Below are 18,572 nucleotides of genomic sequence, written 5' to 3' on the forward strand. Positions count from 1 at the left end.
ACCAGGCAGCTGCTCACTCGCTCCCCCTAGTGGGATGGGGGAGAGGATTGGAAAAGTAAAAATGAGAAAACTCAGGGGTTGAGATAAATACAGTTTAATAGGTAAAGTAAAAGCTGCACACACAGGCAAAGCCAAACAAGGAATTCATTCACTGTTTCCCATGGGCAGGCAGGTGTTCAGCCATCTCCAGAAAAGCAGAGCTCCATCACACATTACAGTGACTTGGGAAGACAAACACCATCATTCTGAACATTTTTCCCCTCTTTCTGCTTCTTCCCTCCTCAGCTTTATATGCTGAGCACGATGCCATAGGGTATGGAGTGTCCGTTTGGTCAGTGGGGTCAGCTGTCCCATCTGTGTCCCCTCCCAGCTCCGTGTGCACCTTCAGCCTCCTCACTGGTGGAGTGGGGTGAGAAGCAGAAAAGGCCTTGGCTCTGTGTGAGCACTTCTCAACAATAACAACATCATCCTTGTGTTATCAACACTGTTTCCAGCACAAATCCAAAACATAGCTCCATACCAGCTACTCCAAAGAAAATTAACTCTACCAGAGCCAAAACCAGCACGCAAATAGATGAAGTGTACTTCATCAAGAGATTAGTTGTTTTGTGGAGGCAGCTCTAAGATAAATTAAGGCGTGAACATACCTTGCTGACTTTTATTCAAGGCACTCTAAGTGCTTCACTTCAACTTTATCCCACATATGTTTAAGTAGTTTAAATAAAAATTATAGAAAATTTAACTCGTATGTTATTGAGGCTGAAAGATCAGCTTAAAATCTTTCTGTGAATGTTGTGGCACTCAACTTTTATTAAACACAATAAAATACTGGCCTTGGGGAACAAAAATAATGTAATTTCCTCATGTGTGTAGAACTTAAAGACTTTCTTGTGTTAAGGATGTAATGAGCCATTCACTCTCTTGCTGCTCCCCTGAATAAGTGGTAACTTCTGCTGGAGAACCTCACTGAAACGAATTTTTCTATATTTCAGCTTAGAAATTCGTGCAGTTCCTTTCATTTGCTCCCAAAATCTGATTAGGCTTCTGCTACAGCATCACCTTAGTGAATGAATGGAGATTCTTTTGGGCAAAGCTTTGGTCAGAGGCGGGGGTTTCTGGGTGTCAGCAGGCTCAGGTTTGAGTTATCAGATTGCAATGAAAACTGTCCTGTGTTTTATAAAAGCTTTATGTCACTGGTTTTGGGGTAACTTACATTTTGTTATAAAAGCCTATGTATCATATATAGTGCTTTGGCAACTGGAGTTCATGCTGCCAGATAATCCTGGTTTCTTGTTGTCAGAGCCAGAAAAAAGAAAATTGTGTCAGGCATGGCTTTCACTATTCTCATTACACTGCGCTGCTGGGGCAGTGTCTCCCACATAGAGACTCCCACCCATGGGTCCCAAGCTAACATTCCCTACAATAATTAAGCCCCAAGTAGTCCCTTTGTCTGAGAACACTAGTATAAGTAGCATGGACTATGAGTGGTGTTACTTGTTTTGGCTTTAAAGATAAAGGTATTTTCAGCTTCTGTGTGGACATGGTTATTGCTAAACTTTATTTTGGCACCATCATAACAGGTACCTCCACATCTTTTCCTCTTTGCATCTGCCTGCAAAGGAAGCATGACATAGCAGCACTGGGCTTGATAGTGTGCAGCTATGGCCTAGTATTTGTTGCTACCTGTTCTAGTAACTTCTTTCAGAGCATAAGGGAAAGGGCAATGGAAATTAATTGATCTTTTCCTCACCTACATTAAAAAATTTGTTTTCAAACTTGATCATGGAACCAAGCAAAGCAGGTTTGCTTCCTCTACTGCCTGCTTTTATCCTGCTCTGGATAGAGATGTAAAAGTATAATCCAATCTTCTTTCAATCCTAGCAATCATGAGCAACCCATAATCTTAGGTGACTCTCTTGCAGCCCTGTCCCTCATGGAGGTTCTTGTTACTGTGATTTACTGCCAGGTGTTAACTTTAACTCTTGTTAAACCCTTACGTTTTTAGAACAGTTTCACTGCATCTTAGTCAAATTTATCTAATCTTAGTACATAGCTCCAGCTCCTGGATTTTCATTTCTATATTCCTGATGTGATCTTTGGAAAAAAAATGGGGGTTGTGTCCCGCCGTGAGAAGGTGTGTTCCCTGGGTTTGGTTTGATTGGATGAAGTCAGCCAAATACATCGATCTCGCTTATTTACAAAGGTGGGGATTTTGAGGGTGGATTTTTGCCTCTTTCGGATTGCAACACTGGACTCCAGACAGGCACTTCAGGCCATCGCGTGGTCAATGTGAGGCTGCTCCACACTGCAGCCCTTCTTGGTCAAGGAGTAATTTTTGGAGAGAAAGCATGCCGAGATACACAGTGCATGTCCGAGGAGAATGGCTGGCAGTGCCGTGCCTAAGCTCCACGAACACCATTCGGTGGCTGGGAAAGGAAGCTGTGAGGCGATACATGAAAAACAAACCTGACAATGGGGGATTTGCCTCAGTGGAAGAAGTGAAGTTTTACATTCGAAGGTGCAAGGGACTTGGCTTGTTGGATCTTGATGATACAGTGGGAGATGCTCTAGAGGACAATGAATTTGTTGAAGTTGGTAAGCAAAACCTTAAACAATGTATTGCAGGGTGACTGTGTTGGCATCTGAGTCAGCCAACGGTGGCTTTATCTAGATTCATCTAAAATTGTGCCTGAGATAGTCTACAGTTTTTATGGAAAAATGCCCAATCATTTAAGAATATTTAGCTTTTGGAAACAGACCTATATAAGGTTTAGAAGGTACAGGATTCTATATACATCATCTGTATATGCTGTTATATATAGTATAAGCTGTTCTGCTTTTGCCTTTGGAATACCTTAAATAATACATACTTGTTATTTTCCCAGAAGCATACAAATATGTTTGGGGCTGATAACTGCAAATTAGAATTCTTACTACTGTATATTGTAATGAATAACAACTTATATAAAGAATGCAATTTAATCCTCTTTGTGTTTATTCTGCATATTTCTTCTAGTTATAGAAGGAGATATAATGTCTCCAGATTTCATACCATCTCAGCCAGAAGGAGTTCATTTGTATCCTTTTTTGAGTGCTTTGTGAACTTTTTACAATTCCAGATTTATAATTCTCTAGATTCCTCATTTTTTTAGAGTTCTTTTGTTCTTAAAACATATTTCCACCTGTAATCAAGTGGTTACTACCCATGAAATTTTGTCTGCCCTTTTTCCTTTACAGAACTTTCAGATACAGCAAATACCGAGAACCAGAACAGGTAGGAATCACCAATGATTTTATAACTCAGTATTACCAGAATACGCTGAGAGTTAAGCCATTGCAGCATTCAGAAGAGCAGGGGCTGTTAGATTGACTGGGTCTAGGAAACTAAATTGTGATATGTTTATTATGTTTTTATTACTGAGTTCCTGTCTTATGAATGAGCATGCAGAAGCTTCCTGTCATTGCTGAGTTTTGGCTGTATTTTTTATTTATTCTGATTATTAAGCAATGTTATATGTATCTATATCCCAAAATAAAAAGTGATTTTTTGGTGTAGTATATTTCTTTAGATGGCAACAGCTTAACAACGGAGGACTTGGTCAATTTAGGAAAGGGGCTCTACAAGATAAAGGTAAAGATTCTGAACAAACACAGCTAAAAATTACATGTTTATTTTTCTACAACTAAATAATGATAAATAAACTGGTATTTAAACTACTTATGTTTTAGCTTACACCTGAAGCTGAAGCTAAAGTCAAACAATCACGAGAAGTGATTGAAAGGATCGTAAATGAACAGACAGGTAAATATTTTTACCTCTAACTATTAATTGTTTAGAAAACTTCATCAGGTTCCCTTCTTAACCAGCAGTACATTTCTTGCAGTTGTTTATGGAATCACCACAGGGTTTGGGAAGTTTGCCAGGACTGTCATCCCAAACAGTAAGCTGAGGTAAGTTGTCTGTGCAGCTTTCTCTGTCCTTTCTTCTCAGGAAAGGAAGAAGAGGGAGCAGTTCAACCCTATACTTTTATACTGTGGGGTTTAATGAGAGAGCTGCTTCAGTATTTCCTTCAGTTTTGTGCAAAATAAAACCAGATGAGACTTTTGGGGAATTTAACATGGTTTTTTTTTTTCTGTAGGGAGCTTCAAGTGAACTTGGTTCGTTCTCATTCTGCAGGTAATGAGAGACTGGCTTGATGTTTCCCTTTTCTGCCTCTGTTGGTAGTGGGTTAGTAACTGAGAGGGTTTCTGTTTCAGGTGTGGGGAAACCTTTGACCCCTGAGAGATCTCGCATGCTGTTGGCATTGAGAATCAATGTCCTGGCCAAAGGATACAGTGGAATATCCCTAGCAACCCTCGAGCAAGTTATTGAAGCATTTAATGGTAAAAAGATGTTTAAAGAAAATCCTGATTTCCCATTTTTTTTCTTTTAACTATTTTATTAAATGGTGTAACTCAATGGATCAAGTTACAGATGTTGGTCTTTGTACTTGGTGGTTCTGAGAGATCAGGACCAGAGCTTGGCTGTACAAGCTCACAACTGGAGACCATTCCTCTGTTGAAGGACGTGAAGCATGAGATGAATTGACAGGAAAGGCTGAAAGAAAGGCATGCAACAGATAGAAGTTTGGAAAATGAGCCTCTGAGAGGTCAGATAATAATTAATTCAAGATTAAGCTTGACTTAGAACATAACTCTGGGCAAGCACTTTTGCAAAGCCTCAAATCTTTAACTTCTGTCCTGTCAGGTGCTAATGTGTGTGACACCATCTTTAGGGATACTGGGTTTTGGGGAAAAGTGGGCTATTACCATATAGAAAACTGCATGTGTTAGTGTTTGTCAAGCAGAGCAGCTTAAGCAGCACCTGTTTTTGTGAGTAGACCCCCTGAGACCTACAGAGGTGTTTGTAAGCAAGGGCTACAAGGCAGCCACACAGAAGCACATGGCTAGTCAGCAGCTCACATAGCCACAACTGTCACAGCAGTTCCAGCTGGGTGGCCTTCCCTCCCTTGCCCGGTGCTGTGGCAGGGAAACTAGAGGGGTGGCTGTGTTCTCCATTATCTGATGACCATTGATGGTCCCTCTGGTGAGGCATGACAGTATGGCAGTGATGAGCAAAGAGCACCTTCCCTATAGTCAGTGTTAGGTTCAACTCTCCTTCTCTCCTTTTCCTAAACTGTAGATTGGAAGATTGTTCTGAGACTATAGACCAGATATATATGAGAGGAGAGCCATGTTCATTTATGTGAGCCCCTAAGAATACAGTCTTTGTGCTGCCTTCTGTTTTACCCTCCTCCTCCTCCTCCTCCTCCTCCTGCAGCAGGTGAAGGAGCTGCAATTCTGTGTTTAGCTCTGTGAAAGAAGAGGAACAGACTGGTCCCTTCCCAGCTTTTTCTGCAGTTTCCCAGGCTCTGTTTTTTCATTTTCACACATTTCAGTTCCCTGAGGATTAGGGTGGGGGGAAGAGAGCTCAAAGATGGTTTCTAAGAGTAACCCAGTGTTTAGTGGAGTCAGAAATTAAGAGAGAGGTTTGTCTGCACCAGGTGGTCACCCTGTGATGGAGACCTGAGAGGAGTGATGTTGTAGCTGCCTGGCTACGTGGCTGTAGATGCAATCACCCTGGGCTGTGGTCCCCCAGACTGCAACAAGAGTAGTCCTGTTGGTGCCATTGTCCATGATTGCAGGATGTTATTGTGACCACACTTATGAGCTGACTTCTCTGTTTTCCGAAGCGTGTATCAAGGTGAAGCTCTAATAGTTGTTTGGGTTTTTTTCTTTCTAGCATCGTGCCTTCCTTATATCCCAGAGAAAGGGACAGTTGGAGCCAGTGGAGACTTGGCCCCCCTCTCTCATCTTGCTCTGGGATTAATTGGAGAGGGAAAGATGTGGTCCCCAAAGAGTGGCTGGGCTGATGCTAAATATGTAAGATTCGTGCACCTGATTGTTTGGTTTTTTTCTGCTTGGTGACTCACTTTCTGAATTGCATGTAGCTTTGAGAGAAAGAGAGCTTTTGCTCAGATTAATAACATGTAAAAGTCTTCAGAGTTTCTGTACCAGTTTGAATTGGGACTAGGCTGCCTTTAGCAACTCATCCTCTGCCTTGAGGAAGGTGGATCCATGAGAATGCAATAACTGACTCACATGTCACTGGAGCAGATATAATAAGCAGCATGTTAATAAGTCCCAAGAAATATAATGCCATAGTATTGCAATACAAAATACCACAGTGATGACATTTATGAACTAGAGAGAGGGACAGGAAATTATACCAATTATGAAAGAACTATTACTGCATCTTCAGCTCCATGAACATTAGTGCTTTTCTAACAAATCCAAGGCCACTTCTCAAATTCAAAACATCAGATGCTAAGAGTACCTGGAGACTTATTGGAGGCAGGAATTTAGCAGTAAAATTTCTACTGATTTTATAATTGCTTTAAGTAAATACACAGGTTTTTGTGTATTTATCATTTTATCACTTATTTTATCATTTTTGATAAATTAACTAGGGTTACAAGGAACCTTTATATTATCCTCCTCCACAAGATGAAAGTGTTATAATGGAATTAGTTTTTAATCAATTGTTTTTCTCTCACTAATAACATCAAGAGATTAATCTTGTGTTGAGTATCTCAAAGATGGGCCCCTCCAAAGTCTTTCATGGTAGTTTGTGCCACTACACCTATCACTCCTATCTATGAATATTTGATTACCAGACTTATTCATGGATTGATAGCTGTACATCACTACAGACTGGAGAAGTATTGAGGACTACTGAGGCAGAGGAGTAGGTATGAAGCAGACCAGTGTGTCCTGAACCTTCAGGACCAGAAGTTACAGTCGTACACCCCTGAGATTCATTACCTCTTCGGTTGGAAAGGTTGAGAGATTCTATTCAGAAACAAGATTATGCTGTTTCTGAATTTCCCACAAGAGCAATTGCCCTATAGAATAGTCATGTATAGAATAAACTGAGTAGGATGACTCCTGTCACTAGAGATTTTCTGCAGAAAGGATTAGGGAATCATTTGTAAAGGAATAATTTATGCCAAGCCAAAACTGCTATGAGGCAAAGTGCAGGCAAAACTGCCTTCCCAAGACGTTTCCAGCCTTCTTTCCTATTACCCTCTTCCGTCATCTAAAATACAGAAGATGTTAATGGGCTGTGACAGTATCTCACTTCAGTGCTCCTACTACCTTTTTTTACTAGCATTAGGAAATGAGGTGCTAGTTTGGAGGCCCAAAAATGCTATCCTTTATTTAACCCAGCAGAAAAAAATATATTAAATGTTCATGATGTAAAGCTCTTTTTCCCCCATCACTTAAGGAATTTGTTAATATTTCTGTTCATGGAAACATTTAAGATTTAAAACTTTTAGCAATCAAATTACTGAAAAGTATTTTTCAAATTACTGAAAAGTATTTCTCATTAATTACCTTGTCATTAAACTCCTTCACAGGTCCTGGAAGCCCATGGACTGAAACCAATTACCTTGAAACCAAAAGAGGTAATAAAGTATAATGATGCCAGCTGATGGAAAACGAGCATAGTCAATCATTAGTTGCTTTATGCATACAATAACAGCATTAAATGAATTAATAATGTATTTAATTCAAACTTCAGAAGGATATTAATGAAGTGTTATTGGGAGTGGGATTCACCTCTCCTAGTGTCACCCTACTTGACTTGAAATGTCAGACCCAAGCTTGGTATTTAGATTGGCTCTGCAGTCAGTGGAGAGAGACAGGCCTCTTCAGAAAGCACTATATATCACCCTGAAACAGCTGACTAAAAAGCCCCTTCAAGGTACCTATCTGCCCTTTGGCCATAGCAGAGCCCAGATGACTGACTTGAACTACGTATCTGACTTGTTTGGAACTGCTGGAGTTCCAAAGGTGCTTACTGTGACTTAGTAGCATCATGAGCAATGACAGTTTATGTAGCAAAGATGCACCATCAAGCTGTGCATTTATGATTTCAGGATGGTCTAGAAAGCTGAGCAAAGGTCTTTCATTCAAATGAGAAAGAGAATTATCACAGAGATGGGGAATTGTCACAGCGTGTGAAATAACTGCAGTGAATTTTCTTAACATCTGCTATCTTTTTGAAGGGCCTGGCCCTCATCAATGGGACACAAATGATCACCTCACTGGGATGTGAGGCGGTTGAAAGAGCCGCGGCCATAGCGAGGCAGGCTGACATAGTCGCTGCCCTCACACTCGAAGTCTTGAAGGGCACAACAAGGGCCTTTGACACTGGTGGGTACTGGTGCGTCCCTGTCTGTTTGCTTAACAGCTCTTGGCAAGAGAGGCAAAACCTAACAGTCTAACTTGTATTTCTAGACATCCATGCAGTACGGCCACATCGAGGGCAGGCTGAGGTGGCATTTCGATTCAGGTCACTTCTAGATTCTGACCATCATCCATCAGAAATAGCAGGTGAACAACCTTAACCTTCACCATCTCAGATTACCGGAACAGGCTGGGTCCTTCAAAAGGACAGAATGCTTTTGTGTAAGAAATATTTGTCATTTGCTTCCCTTGTTCCTTCTAGAGAGCCATCGATTCTGTGACCGAGTTCAGGATGCATACACAATGCGCTGCTGCCCTCAGGTAAAAACTGGCTTTTATCTCCTTTCCCAACAATAGGCAGTGAAGTTTCCCTCAGAAATACTGTCAGTTATGTACTGTCTGACTCTGCTAGAGGAAGTGGTTTTATTTTGTTTCTTCTTCACTTCAAAGTTAGTGTTAATGGAGACATATAATTTGTTGATCCCATGCACACACGCATCAGGCAACGTCTAACTAAGCTGTGTTCAGATGTGGAGGAGGCCAGGTGTTGGAAGCAGAGGGAAGGTGCTGGTTTCCATGCTTGCAGGTTTTGTAGGAAGTTTCTTCTGCATTGGTGTTAAGACCATGAACTGAGTGTTTCCAAAAGCAGACAGAGTGTAGTATCTCAAACATGTTGGAAGAACTCAGTCCTGTGAGTTTTAACAGGAACAAAGCTATTAAATCAGTGGAATTAATGGAATGTAGTTAATTAATGAGAGATTTTGTTTTCTGTGGGGTTCTTGTAAGGCTACTTCTCCCCAATAACACTTCTGCCTCTGAATAAATATGTTATCTTCCATTTAGGGCAAACCAACCCAAACAAGTAAAGAATGTCATATTCAGATTACTCTTTTGGCAAAACTGCCATAATAATAGTAAATATAGTCTTTCAAGTGTCCAGGATGGGCAGTGTCCCACAGTGATGCAAATCCAAGACTATCTTCATGTGTGGATGTAGAGTGGGATGATGGGAAAGAGGGTCCCTGCAGCTCGGTTAGCATCCTGAAGGTAAACTAATTGCAGATACTAAGCTCAGGTGTAATGTCTTTTGTTCTAGGTCCATGGAGTTGTAAATGATACAATTGCTTTTGTGAAGGACATAATGACAACTGAAATCAATAGCGCCACGGACAACCCTGTATCTTTTTGATAACTTTATTACTATGTAAAATTCTTCTTGGCCTTTTTTATCCTTTTCTTCTGCATAAATACTTGCACAGGAGGCAAAAAAGTCATAACTGGCTTTGGTCAATAACTGCCATTGGCTGCAAGAGCAGCCTGTCTCCCTTTCCCCATGACTGTATTGGAGGTATGCTAGTATGTGTTGGGGCAAGGAAACCATGTGTGCATATGCTTTGGTGCATGTTAAATGTTTCCTAGATGGGAGTCCATATACTTTGATTGAATATGTCAGATAGATGGGACTTGGCGACCAAATGAATGGTGACTTGGTGTATGAAGCATCTGTTGGTGCAGCATGAGTGAAACCTGAACTACAGAGCAAGATTTCCACTTGGTCAGGGAAGATAGACAGATGTGTGATTGGTAAGCCCCATGGTGGCTCAGCCTGGTAAACTCTGCACAGTTTTTGCACTGGCACTAAGCAAGGCTGGATTTCTGTCAGCAGTATAATGATGCTGTGCATAATATCATCTATGAAGAATCTGTCAAGGAGCTGAAAAACTACTCTAGCATCCAAACAGATGTGTTTCTTTGCACCCCTCCCCACCCTCAATCAAAGACCTCATTTTATGTAGCTTATTTGAAAAAAAAACCATGTCAAAATTGAAACTAGAAGTTTGGAGAACTGAGATTGGGTCTTCATTTCCTGAAAAGTGAAATTGTGGAAGTAATATAGTGTGCTTGCAGATAAAAGCCTATTGGCACAAATATTTCTTCAGTTAAGATATTCCAATGACTGGCAGATATCTTTCACGTAAACTGTATTTCACTCGTGTGTACCTTAACTTCTCCTTAAAGATGGTGTTTGCTGAAAGAGCAGAGACCATTTCTGGAGGAAATTTTCATGGTGAATATCCTGCAAAGGTAATTAAGCATTTGGAGAAAGGAAAAAAAATATTTTGTTTCTGTTTTGGTTTGTTTGTTTGTTTCTGTCATCCGGTCTAATGAGGTTTTTTTCTTTTGTAGGCTCTGGACTATTTGGCAATTGGTGTGCATGAACTCGCTGCAATTAGTGAAAGAAGAATTGAGAGGCTCTGCAACCCCTCACTCAGTGAACTGCCTGCATTTTTAGTCACTGAAGGAGGTCTGAACTCAGGCTTCATGATTGCACACTGCACAGCAGCTGCCCTGGGTGAGTGCTTGAGCAGTATCATTGAGAGAGCAAGACAGACAAATTTCTATCAGGGCAGATGTAATCTAATAGTAGATACAAAGGTATCTCGCTCCTGTTTTCAGTCTCTTCTCCACATATTTTGTGCTGTTTGGGTGCAAAGTCTGAGCATTGAGTGCAGCTGCAATTATTTCAGCTCAGGTTTCTTCCTTGTTCTGCACTGACTCTTGGGCAGGTTAAGTGCTCTGAGCAGCCCCAAAAGTGGAAGGCCCTCAGTGTCTCCATTTGATGGCCGGGTCAGTACATCAGTATCAGACCCCATAGTCCTCAGAAGACTGGAGTTCCCAGGGCTAGTTATCAGAGGAGCACACTGAAATTAAGCACTAGTTCATTTTTTTCTCTGGCACTCATGACTAAGGCAACAAAAAGCCTGCTGGCTACTGAGATATTACAGTTCAGGAAAACATGAGCCAATATAAAGGTAAACATGCTCTGAGAAGACAGTAAATTTTAAAAGATGCAAACAGACAAAGGAACAGAGGATGTCAGATAAATGAGTAGATAAATATCCTGCTGAAAAAAAAAGTGAATTAACTAAATTGATGTACTAAATAGCCTGGGGGCTATTTTGGGAAGTGGATCTGGTCCCCTTGTTTGAGGGCTGGAAACTTACCTTTTGTTTGGGTAGAGTTTAGGGTGGCTCCAGGCCTCAGCTGTTGCTTGGCTTCAGGCTTCACAGCACACTTCTGCAACCTGGAGTGACAGCTTCTGGGGTGTTTTTGGTCTCTGCTGACACCAGGAGTCCAGGGGTCAAAACCTTCTTTTCCAGGTCAAAATAGACAGGATTTTATCTAAACTGAAGTTTGAGTTCCTTTTCTTTTTTTTTAACAAGGTACTACTAATATTTTTTAAATCACTCTGCCAGTTTCTAGGGTGTTTGTGTACCAGCTAATCTTGTTCACTGCCAGGATTAATAGATAAAACTGCAAAACATTTGCGGATGTTTTGCAATGCCACTGGATGTGTCTCTGCCCCCTCTCCAAGAGCTCTATGCTGCTGGACTGAGCTGTTTGCAGTGGCCACATGCAGCCTCTCTACGACCTGCCATCACCTGCTTGAATGTGCCAGCTGGGCTCTGGTCCTGGACTGTGTCACTCCAACCTATTTGCAATTGTGTCACCACCTCTCTGTTGCTCTTGTTGCTTTTCTGAAGCCACTCGTTTGGCAAGGGCATTACACAGCATCCTGCTGGGCTTCAAAAGGAAAAGGCCTGAGTGCAGCCAGAGCTCTGTGAATGCAGACTTCATTTTTTCTCTTCTAAAGAGCAACTCTCAACTTCAAATTGTCATTGAACAGTGCCCAAAACCCTTCCTGCAGCCAAATTCCCTTTGCTTTGGGGTGCAACTTGAGAGACTTACTCCAGGGCTCACACCTGGCTTTCAAAGCAGGAATGCTGTCACTCTCAGGGACATGATCAGTCTTGTGAAATGAGGGTGGGAGAGGATTCATATCAAACTCCTGCATCTTTCTAGAGGAAGTTCCTTGAGTGCCTCAGCTCCAATGAGGAGGCCAGAGGCTGATCTCTAACTGTCTTCTTGAAAGCAGGGGAATGGTGATATCTGTAACCCTAAAAAAAAGAGGGAACCAGTGATCTTTACAGGCCTTGGAGAAACAGGCAAGACCAGGCTTGTGTTTTGGTTATGCTGTCTGCTCTTTTTCTTTGATGCCATCAGGCCTTTGAGCCAGAGCAACTCAAGCCTGAAGATGGGGGAGGGAAGAGTGAGCAGTGTTTCTATATTTGGCTAATATTTGCATCTGAAGATTGATATTGTTTGCAATATAGAGGCAAAGGTTATCAAGGTGGTTATTACGAATAATTCAGTCCAGGTAAAATATGGATGCATCCTTGAAAGAGGAGCAATAGTTGGACCCAAAGTGGCAGACAGGCTTTGTGCTCCAGGTTGGCCATTGCTTCTTCTGTCTCCTGCCCATTCTCTCCTACACTCATTGTGCTGGATTTTTTTTGCAGTTTCTGAGAACAAAGCCTTGTGCCACCCCTCTTCTGTGGATTCCCTGTCAACTAGTGCTGCTACAGAGGATCACGTGTCCATGGGAGGATGGGCTGCAAGAAAAGCTTTGAGAGTTATTGAACACGTGGAACAAGGTAAAATTAAAATGCTGATTTCCAGATAGACCTCTGGGATGTAACCAGATGAAGATATTAGTGCCATTCATTCTAGATAGATTTTAAGAAAAAGGGAGTTAATGCATCTAAAAGAACTGTCTAAAAATACTGTGTTAAGTACATATTAAGTACAAGCATTTAGATCTTTTGAATGGAAATGAGGTAAAAGCTCTCTTGCTTTTGATTTATTTATTTATTTGCCAGATGATGTGCAGAGATAAGATGTCAGCTGTTAGTAGGAGAACTGAGTAATACGCGGTACACAAATGCTGAACTCACTTGCCCAGTTTATACATTTGAGAACTCTGAAGACTTACTTTACAGAAATACACTTTTTGGGTGCAAAGCAATGAGTTTAGGAAGCCGTGTGTTTCAACAGCATGCTAAGAAACTGAGTGTCCTAGATCCAGTTGGTTCACTCAGTTCCTGGGTGAATTGACTCATGAAAATGAGGAGCTATTACTGATAATGATGGGGTGTGAGTATGCAGATACAGTGCCAGCTTCTCCAGACAGAATACTCTCTTCAAAAGTGCTATATTTTTACTGATGTTTTCACGTGGGCTCTTGCAAGCTTTATAGAGAGAACTTCCTTTTAAAGCTCAGGCCTCTCTCTTCTCAGTGCTAAGAAGGTTTTCTGATTTATGATGGACATTCATTTGAGTATTCAAGACACCCTGGAAGAGATTCTTGGAGTTTTAAGACTCTCGTGTCCAGAAGTTCCTGGTACACTTGAAAGGTCTGCACAGCAGAGACCCAAAATCTGCTTGCTGAGGTGCTGGATACTGCTCCCAGCACCATCCATGAAACACTCCAGTCACTGGAGTGGCTCTCTGGGGTGTGTGGATCCACTGTTTTTTCACATTGCCTGAAACCATATCATATCAGCCAGAACAGAGGCCAGCGGTAGCTTTATACAGGAAACCTCCCCTTGAGCTGTGCCTGTCAGACATCCCTTTCACTGTTCTGATTCCCTAGTTCTGGCTATTGAGCTTCTTGCCGCCTGCCAGGGCATTGAATTCCTGCGCCCTCTGAGGACAACAACCCCATTGGAGAAGGTCTATGACCTTGTGCGCTCCGTGGTGAGGTAAGATCAGATAAATGCCTCCCCCAGAGGTTGCCTGGGGAGCAGCTGCTGCTGGTGGTGGTTAATGTTTGGCCGATGTTCGCAATGTGTCTCGTTACAGGCCTTGGATGAAGGATCGCTTCATGGCCCCAGACATCGAAGCAGCTCACAGGCTGCTTGTGGAGCAGAAGGTGAGTGCTGGCTTTTGGCGTGCGCAGTAGTTTGTCCCAAAGAGCAGGCTGCAGCTCTACTCTGGAAACACCCCTCCATACATGGCCTCACTAAAAGCACTCCTCCGCCTGGGGCAATCCCACCAGATGTTTTGAGATTTGTTTTTTCTTAGTTTTGGAGGATAGGTTTAGAAATCAGTTCCTAAACCTGCCCTGTGTTATAACTAGTTTACACTTCTAAATCTGTCAAGGTCCAGACACAGGTCCAACTTTGAATTGTTTGAGGGCAGGGTCCTATCACCCCACAGATGTCCGGAGGTATCAACAGTCTCTCCAGATAGTGATCCTTATTCCTGGGGCAGTGATTGTTCCCTAACCTGAAGGCCTTTGTGCATGGTCTCAAAGCAATAAGGGGACATGGCAGAAGGAATAGCAGTGGTGATATGTGTTAACCTAGGCTAAGTGTACACCTTTAGTATCTATCTATTTTATTGGTTTGTAAAATAAAATTAACAAAAGAATTCAGCAGAGTAAGCAAATGGGAGAAGAAAATTTTCCCCCTTTTTTTCTTGCATGACAGGAGGAGAGACAAAGGGAACTGTAGAGCATTTTCCTTTTTTGCCTTGAACCCCAACAACTATCCTTCCCCTTTTTCTTTGTCCATGCCAGCTTCTGTTTTACTTCCCCAACCCCTTCATGATCAAGTGGTTTTGTTGTAAGTTACAGTAATTCTCTCCCAACCATTGCACACAGAGCATTAACCAGCTAACAAGACAAGGCAAAGTGGTTTTGCCTTGAATCCTTTCACCTTGTCCCCTTGGAGCTGTATCCTTTCCCATCCCCTGTCAACTCCATCCACATGCTCTTCCCTAAACCTTGCTCTCTCTGCCTCTCTGATTCTGCTGATCACATACCGTATATCTGCACAGGTCTGCCTCCTACCCATATCTACCTCAACCTCAATAATTTTTCTACAGGGTTTCCTGAACTTGCGAGTTGATGTCTTAGCTGACCTTTTGTTTTGCCTCTGACTCTGCTGTTTCATTTTCTTGTTTCACAGGTGTGGGAAGTGGCTAAACCTTACATTGAAAAGTACAGGAGGGAACATATCCCTGAATCAAGACCCATTTCACCTACAGCTTTCTCCCTGGGATCGCTGAGAATGAATGCTGATGTTAGTCATGACCATGAGCATCAGGATGAACTTCAAGAGCTGTAATCCTCTGGTAGAGAGCAGATCCTTTCCAGACCTTGTCTGAGGGTGGCTGTTCTACTCAAACTCAATGTGGTTTCTCCAGGTGACTCAGGGGACTTGACTGTCTAGCTCAGGAGTACAAACAGATATTAAAGAAATGGCTCACTGCTTTCCTGACATGTGAAAGACAACTTTGTCCTGATAGTGTGGTTTTGACTGAATCTCCTGAACTTCTGAACACAAATCATTCAGACTCCTGCTGAAACCAGTGGATGTTTTATGCAGGGCCTCCTGTATTTGTTTTGTCAGCTCTTTGCCTGTTTTCTCTTCATTTGTGCCAATGATATCAGCCTGTTCTCACTTTTTTTTTCCGCTTTGTGTAACTGCTGTGGTCCCCTTCATTTTGCCACAAGAAAAATTATCTTTACATTTAATTCTTCTTTCTTTTGCAGATCATATGTGAAGTACAGGTTCTTGTATAACAGGAGCATTTTTTGAGCAGGTGCTTCACAAGTCAGAAAAGCTGAGTGGATAAGAATGTGCTATGGAGATTATTTCTCCAGAACAAATATTCTGGAGAAGTTCTTTCAGAAGTTCCTATGTCCCTGTTACCTATGTCTCACTCCCAGCCACTGTGGATGTCGTCACTGAAGTGAGCCACGCTAATGCAGCTTTCCAAGAGCTATGTGCTCACATCTGCAATCAATAAACTGAGGCTTCACATAAGACTATAACAATCTATTTTCCTGTCATGTGTGATGATGAAAATGTAAAGCAAAAGCTTAATTTGGAAATAAAGAGGACAGGTGAAACAGGGGCCAGAAAAGGGGGAGGAGGAGGTGTAGGAATGGTGGATGTGAACAAGTGCTGAGGCAATAGCACTAAGAACTACACTGCCATGGCTCACCAGGTATCTGCCTGGCTGCCAAGGGCTCATGACATGTTCTCTGTGTTACAACACTGACCTCTGGCACAGGCTTTATTCTACAAGGGAAGAGTCAGGACATAGATTTCACATCGTGGTGCAATGATGACATGGCACTACTGAGCTTGCTGTGGGGCATTCAGAATGAGCTGGAAATCTTCCCAGGCTATTGGCTATGCTGCAAGGGGTGGCCAAACCACTAGTGTGGGGCTACCCTTGAGCGTTTCAGACCTACCATGTTAAATGTGCCCTGAGGAGGGGGCTCATGCCTGTTGGCAACCTACCAGGGAGACACCTAACCTGGCCAGAAGACCTGAGAACTGGGGCACCCATGGCACATGAGTTCCCAGTTCAGGTCCTTCCATCTGCACCTGAGGTGCAGCATCTCCATCCTGTCTCTCCCTCATGTGCCAAGAAAGTCCCTACCCTTTCAGCTTGAGGCTCTCTGTAGCAGGCATATCTCAATCTCCTCCTGAAGCTGTTCCATTTTGTATAGAATAAGGTATTAATTAAAAATGAGTGAAAATGAACAGCCAAGCTTATTATATCTTGTAGGATCAACCACTTGCCCTCAGCTTTGTGTTAAGGCTGACAGTTCCTTCAGCAGCAAGGCTGGCAGAAGTTCCTACGTCCATGTTACCTATGTCTCACTCCCAGCCACTGTGGATGCTAAAAGCAAAAAACTTCCTGCACTCCAGAGGGATGTGCAGCTGCACAGCCACGGTGGTACTAGTGCTGTAAACTGCCGAACCACATAGCTGGCTGTCAGGAACACTCAGGCCAGCTGTGCCACTGAGGGATAACCCCACACTCTAACTGCAAACTGCCACTAATTGCAGCCCTGGGGCACTCTCCCAAGTGGCTACTGGATTCAGCTGAGCTGCTCGGGCAAGCACATAGTTTGAGGTTCCCATCAGAGCTTGTGCATGAGAGCAGAATGCCCTCACTTCAGTAGTTTCAGGCCGTGAATGCCTATTCCTGTCCAGAAAGAGAATATTTGAGGTTTTCCTTATGCAGTCTTGGGCTCCAAATGCCTTAGGCACTTCAGAGAGGAGGTTCTGGACCTTGCTTCCCACTCACCTCTGCTTTTGACTGCCTGGGACCGAGGAAGCACCAGCACACACTGCAGCATGGTGGCCTTAGCTTTGCACCACGCCTGTGCAGAGCTGAGAGGCACCGCTCCAGCACCACACTGCATTTCAGAAATGCCTGTGCTCCTTCCCTGACAGACTTACCAAATCCCTGGATAAATGTTATTTATGAAGGCTGTCTTGGGCAGAATGGACTGTGTGACTTCATACTTGAGATGTTCTTTCAAGTTTTATAAAAACAAAGGTCCACACCCACATCTGGTGCAACATCTGCTTGCAGGAAAACACGTCAGGTGGCAGGAATTCCATTACATTGTTCTAAAAACTGATTTAGTTGGCTAGCCTGGCTCAAATAAAGCATGAACAAAAATATTATATGGGATGGCTTATATATTTCGGGTGTTAACAGATGTGCCCAAGGCTTAGGGAGATCAGAAGATCATATTAAAGCTCATATATGTTTGTGATGACTTTCAGATATCTGTTAATCAGACTGACACTGTTGTCCTTTCCTTAGGGTCTGGTTCACTAAACACTCTGCTCTGTATCACAGGTTATGTCACCTGCTTATATCAATAATTATTTTTTATGTGAAGTTCTTCATGCTGGTCAGGTGTAGTTTTATTACTTCAGAAAGCAAATCCCTTTTGTTTCTGCAGCCACCATCCATTTGAAAATTTGAAGAAAAGACTCAGTCCATGTGTATTCATAGACCCTCCCTATGCCAGACCCTCTGTTTAAATACTGCAAAAGCTTAAACTCTCCAGAGTTGTATCATCCTTTTTTTCTACATACTGCATCCCCAAATGATGGTACAAACTCTGGAAAAAAAAAAGTAGTAACTGAAAGAAAAAAGAAAGAGAGCTTTGAAAAGACCAGGCTCTTAAATTTTGACGTGGCTCTGAATAGGAATTGTCATACTTAACTTATCAGCATCACATTCAAACTTCCACGAGCAAATATGTTTCGTGTTATTTCAGGTTCAGCCTAGAATAAATGAACATCTGAATGACACTGCATGTGATCTTCTTTTAAGTTTCAAGGTAATTGAAAATTTGAGAGGTTGGCTGTACTCATCAGACCTCACTGGGCTAACTGCCTCTAAGAGTAAACTTTAAGGTTTTTGGCATCACTAATTTCTAACAGCAGGCCTGGCTCAACCTCTAACTTACAATGCACCCCAGCTTTCAGCAGCCCAGAGAGTGGTGTACCTGATTGCCTTTTCCTCTCCTCTTTCTTGTGCCCCTAAGACCTCAAAGGAGCTGTAAGATTCTCAGCAAAGGAACGTATTGCAGAGCAGCTGATTCACGGCTGCAG

The 18,572-nt window shown here is 42.4% G+C and overlaps 1 protein-coding gene across 2 annotated transcripts; it reads left to right on the top strand.

Annotated features, from left to right (window-relative positions):
* The first annotated feature begins 2,216 nt into the window (after nucleotides 1–2,216).
* On the top strand, nucleotides 2,217–16,838 carry HAL (histidine ammonia-lyase). 2 transcript variants are annotated; one of them, XM_018080808.2, is made up of 21 exons: nucleotides 2,217–2,595; nucleotides 3,017–3,077; nucleotides 3,247–3,274; nucleotides 3,557–3,631; nucleotides 3,730–3,802; nucleotides 3,885–3,951; nucleotides 4,140–4,177; nucleotides 4,258–4,383; nucleotides 5,783–5,922; nucleotides 7,461–7,508; nucleotides 8,112–8,259; nucleotides 8,344–8,439; nucleotides 8,555–8,613; nucleotides 9,389–9,469; nucleotides 10,312–10,377; nucleotides 10,480–10,645; nucleotides 12,654–12,788; nucleotides 13,787–13,895; nucleotides 13,996–14,065; nucleotides 15,105–15,270; nucleotides 15,742–16,838. In XM_018080808.2, exons 1-20 carry the CDS (start codon nucleotides 2,349–2,351, stop codon nucleotides 15,261–15,263), a joined length of 1,992 nt encoding a protein of 663 aa, XP_017936297.1. In that variant the 5' UTR covers nucleotides 2,217–2,348; the 3' UTR covers nucleotides 15,264–15,270; nucleotides 15,742–16,838. The 2 variants fall into 2 exon arrangements, with proteins under 2 accessions (XP_017936297.1, XP_008918493.2); XM_008920245.3 differs by having other exon boundaries at nucleotides 2,218–2,595; nucleotides 15,105–16,835.
* The last annotated feature ends 1,734 nt before the right edge of the window (nucleotides 16,839–18,572 follow it).

The sequence above is a fragment of the Manacus vitellinus genome, unplaced genomic scaffold (genome assembly GCF_001715985.3).
Source record: "Manacus vitellinus isolate BGI_N305 unplaced genomic scaffold, ASM171598v3 scaffold_5_pilon, whole genome shotgun sequence".
NCBI lineage: Eukaryota > Metazoa > Chordata > Aves > Passeriformes > Pipridae > Manacus > Manacus vitellinus.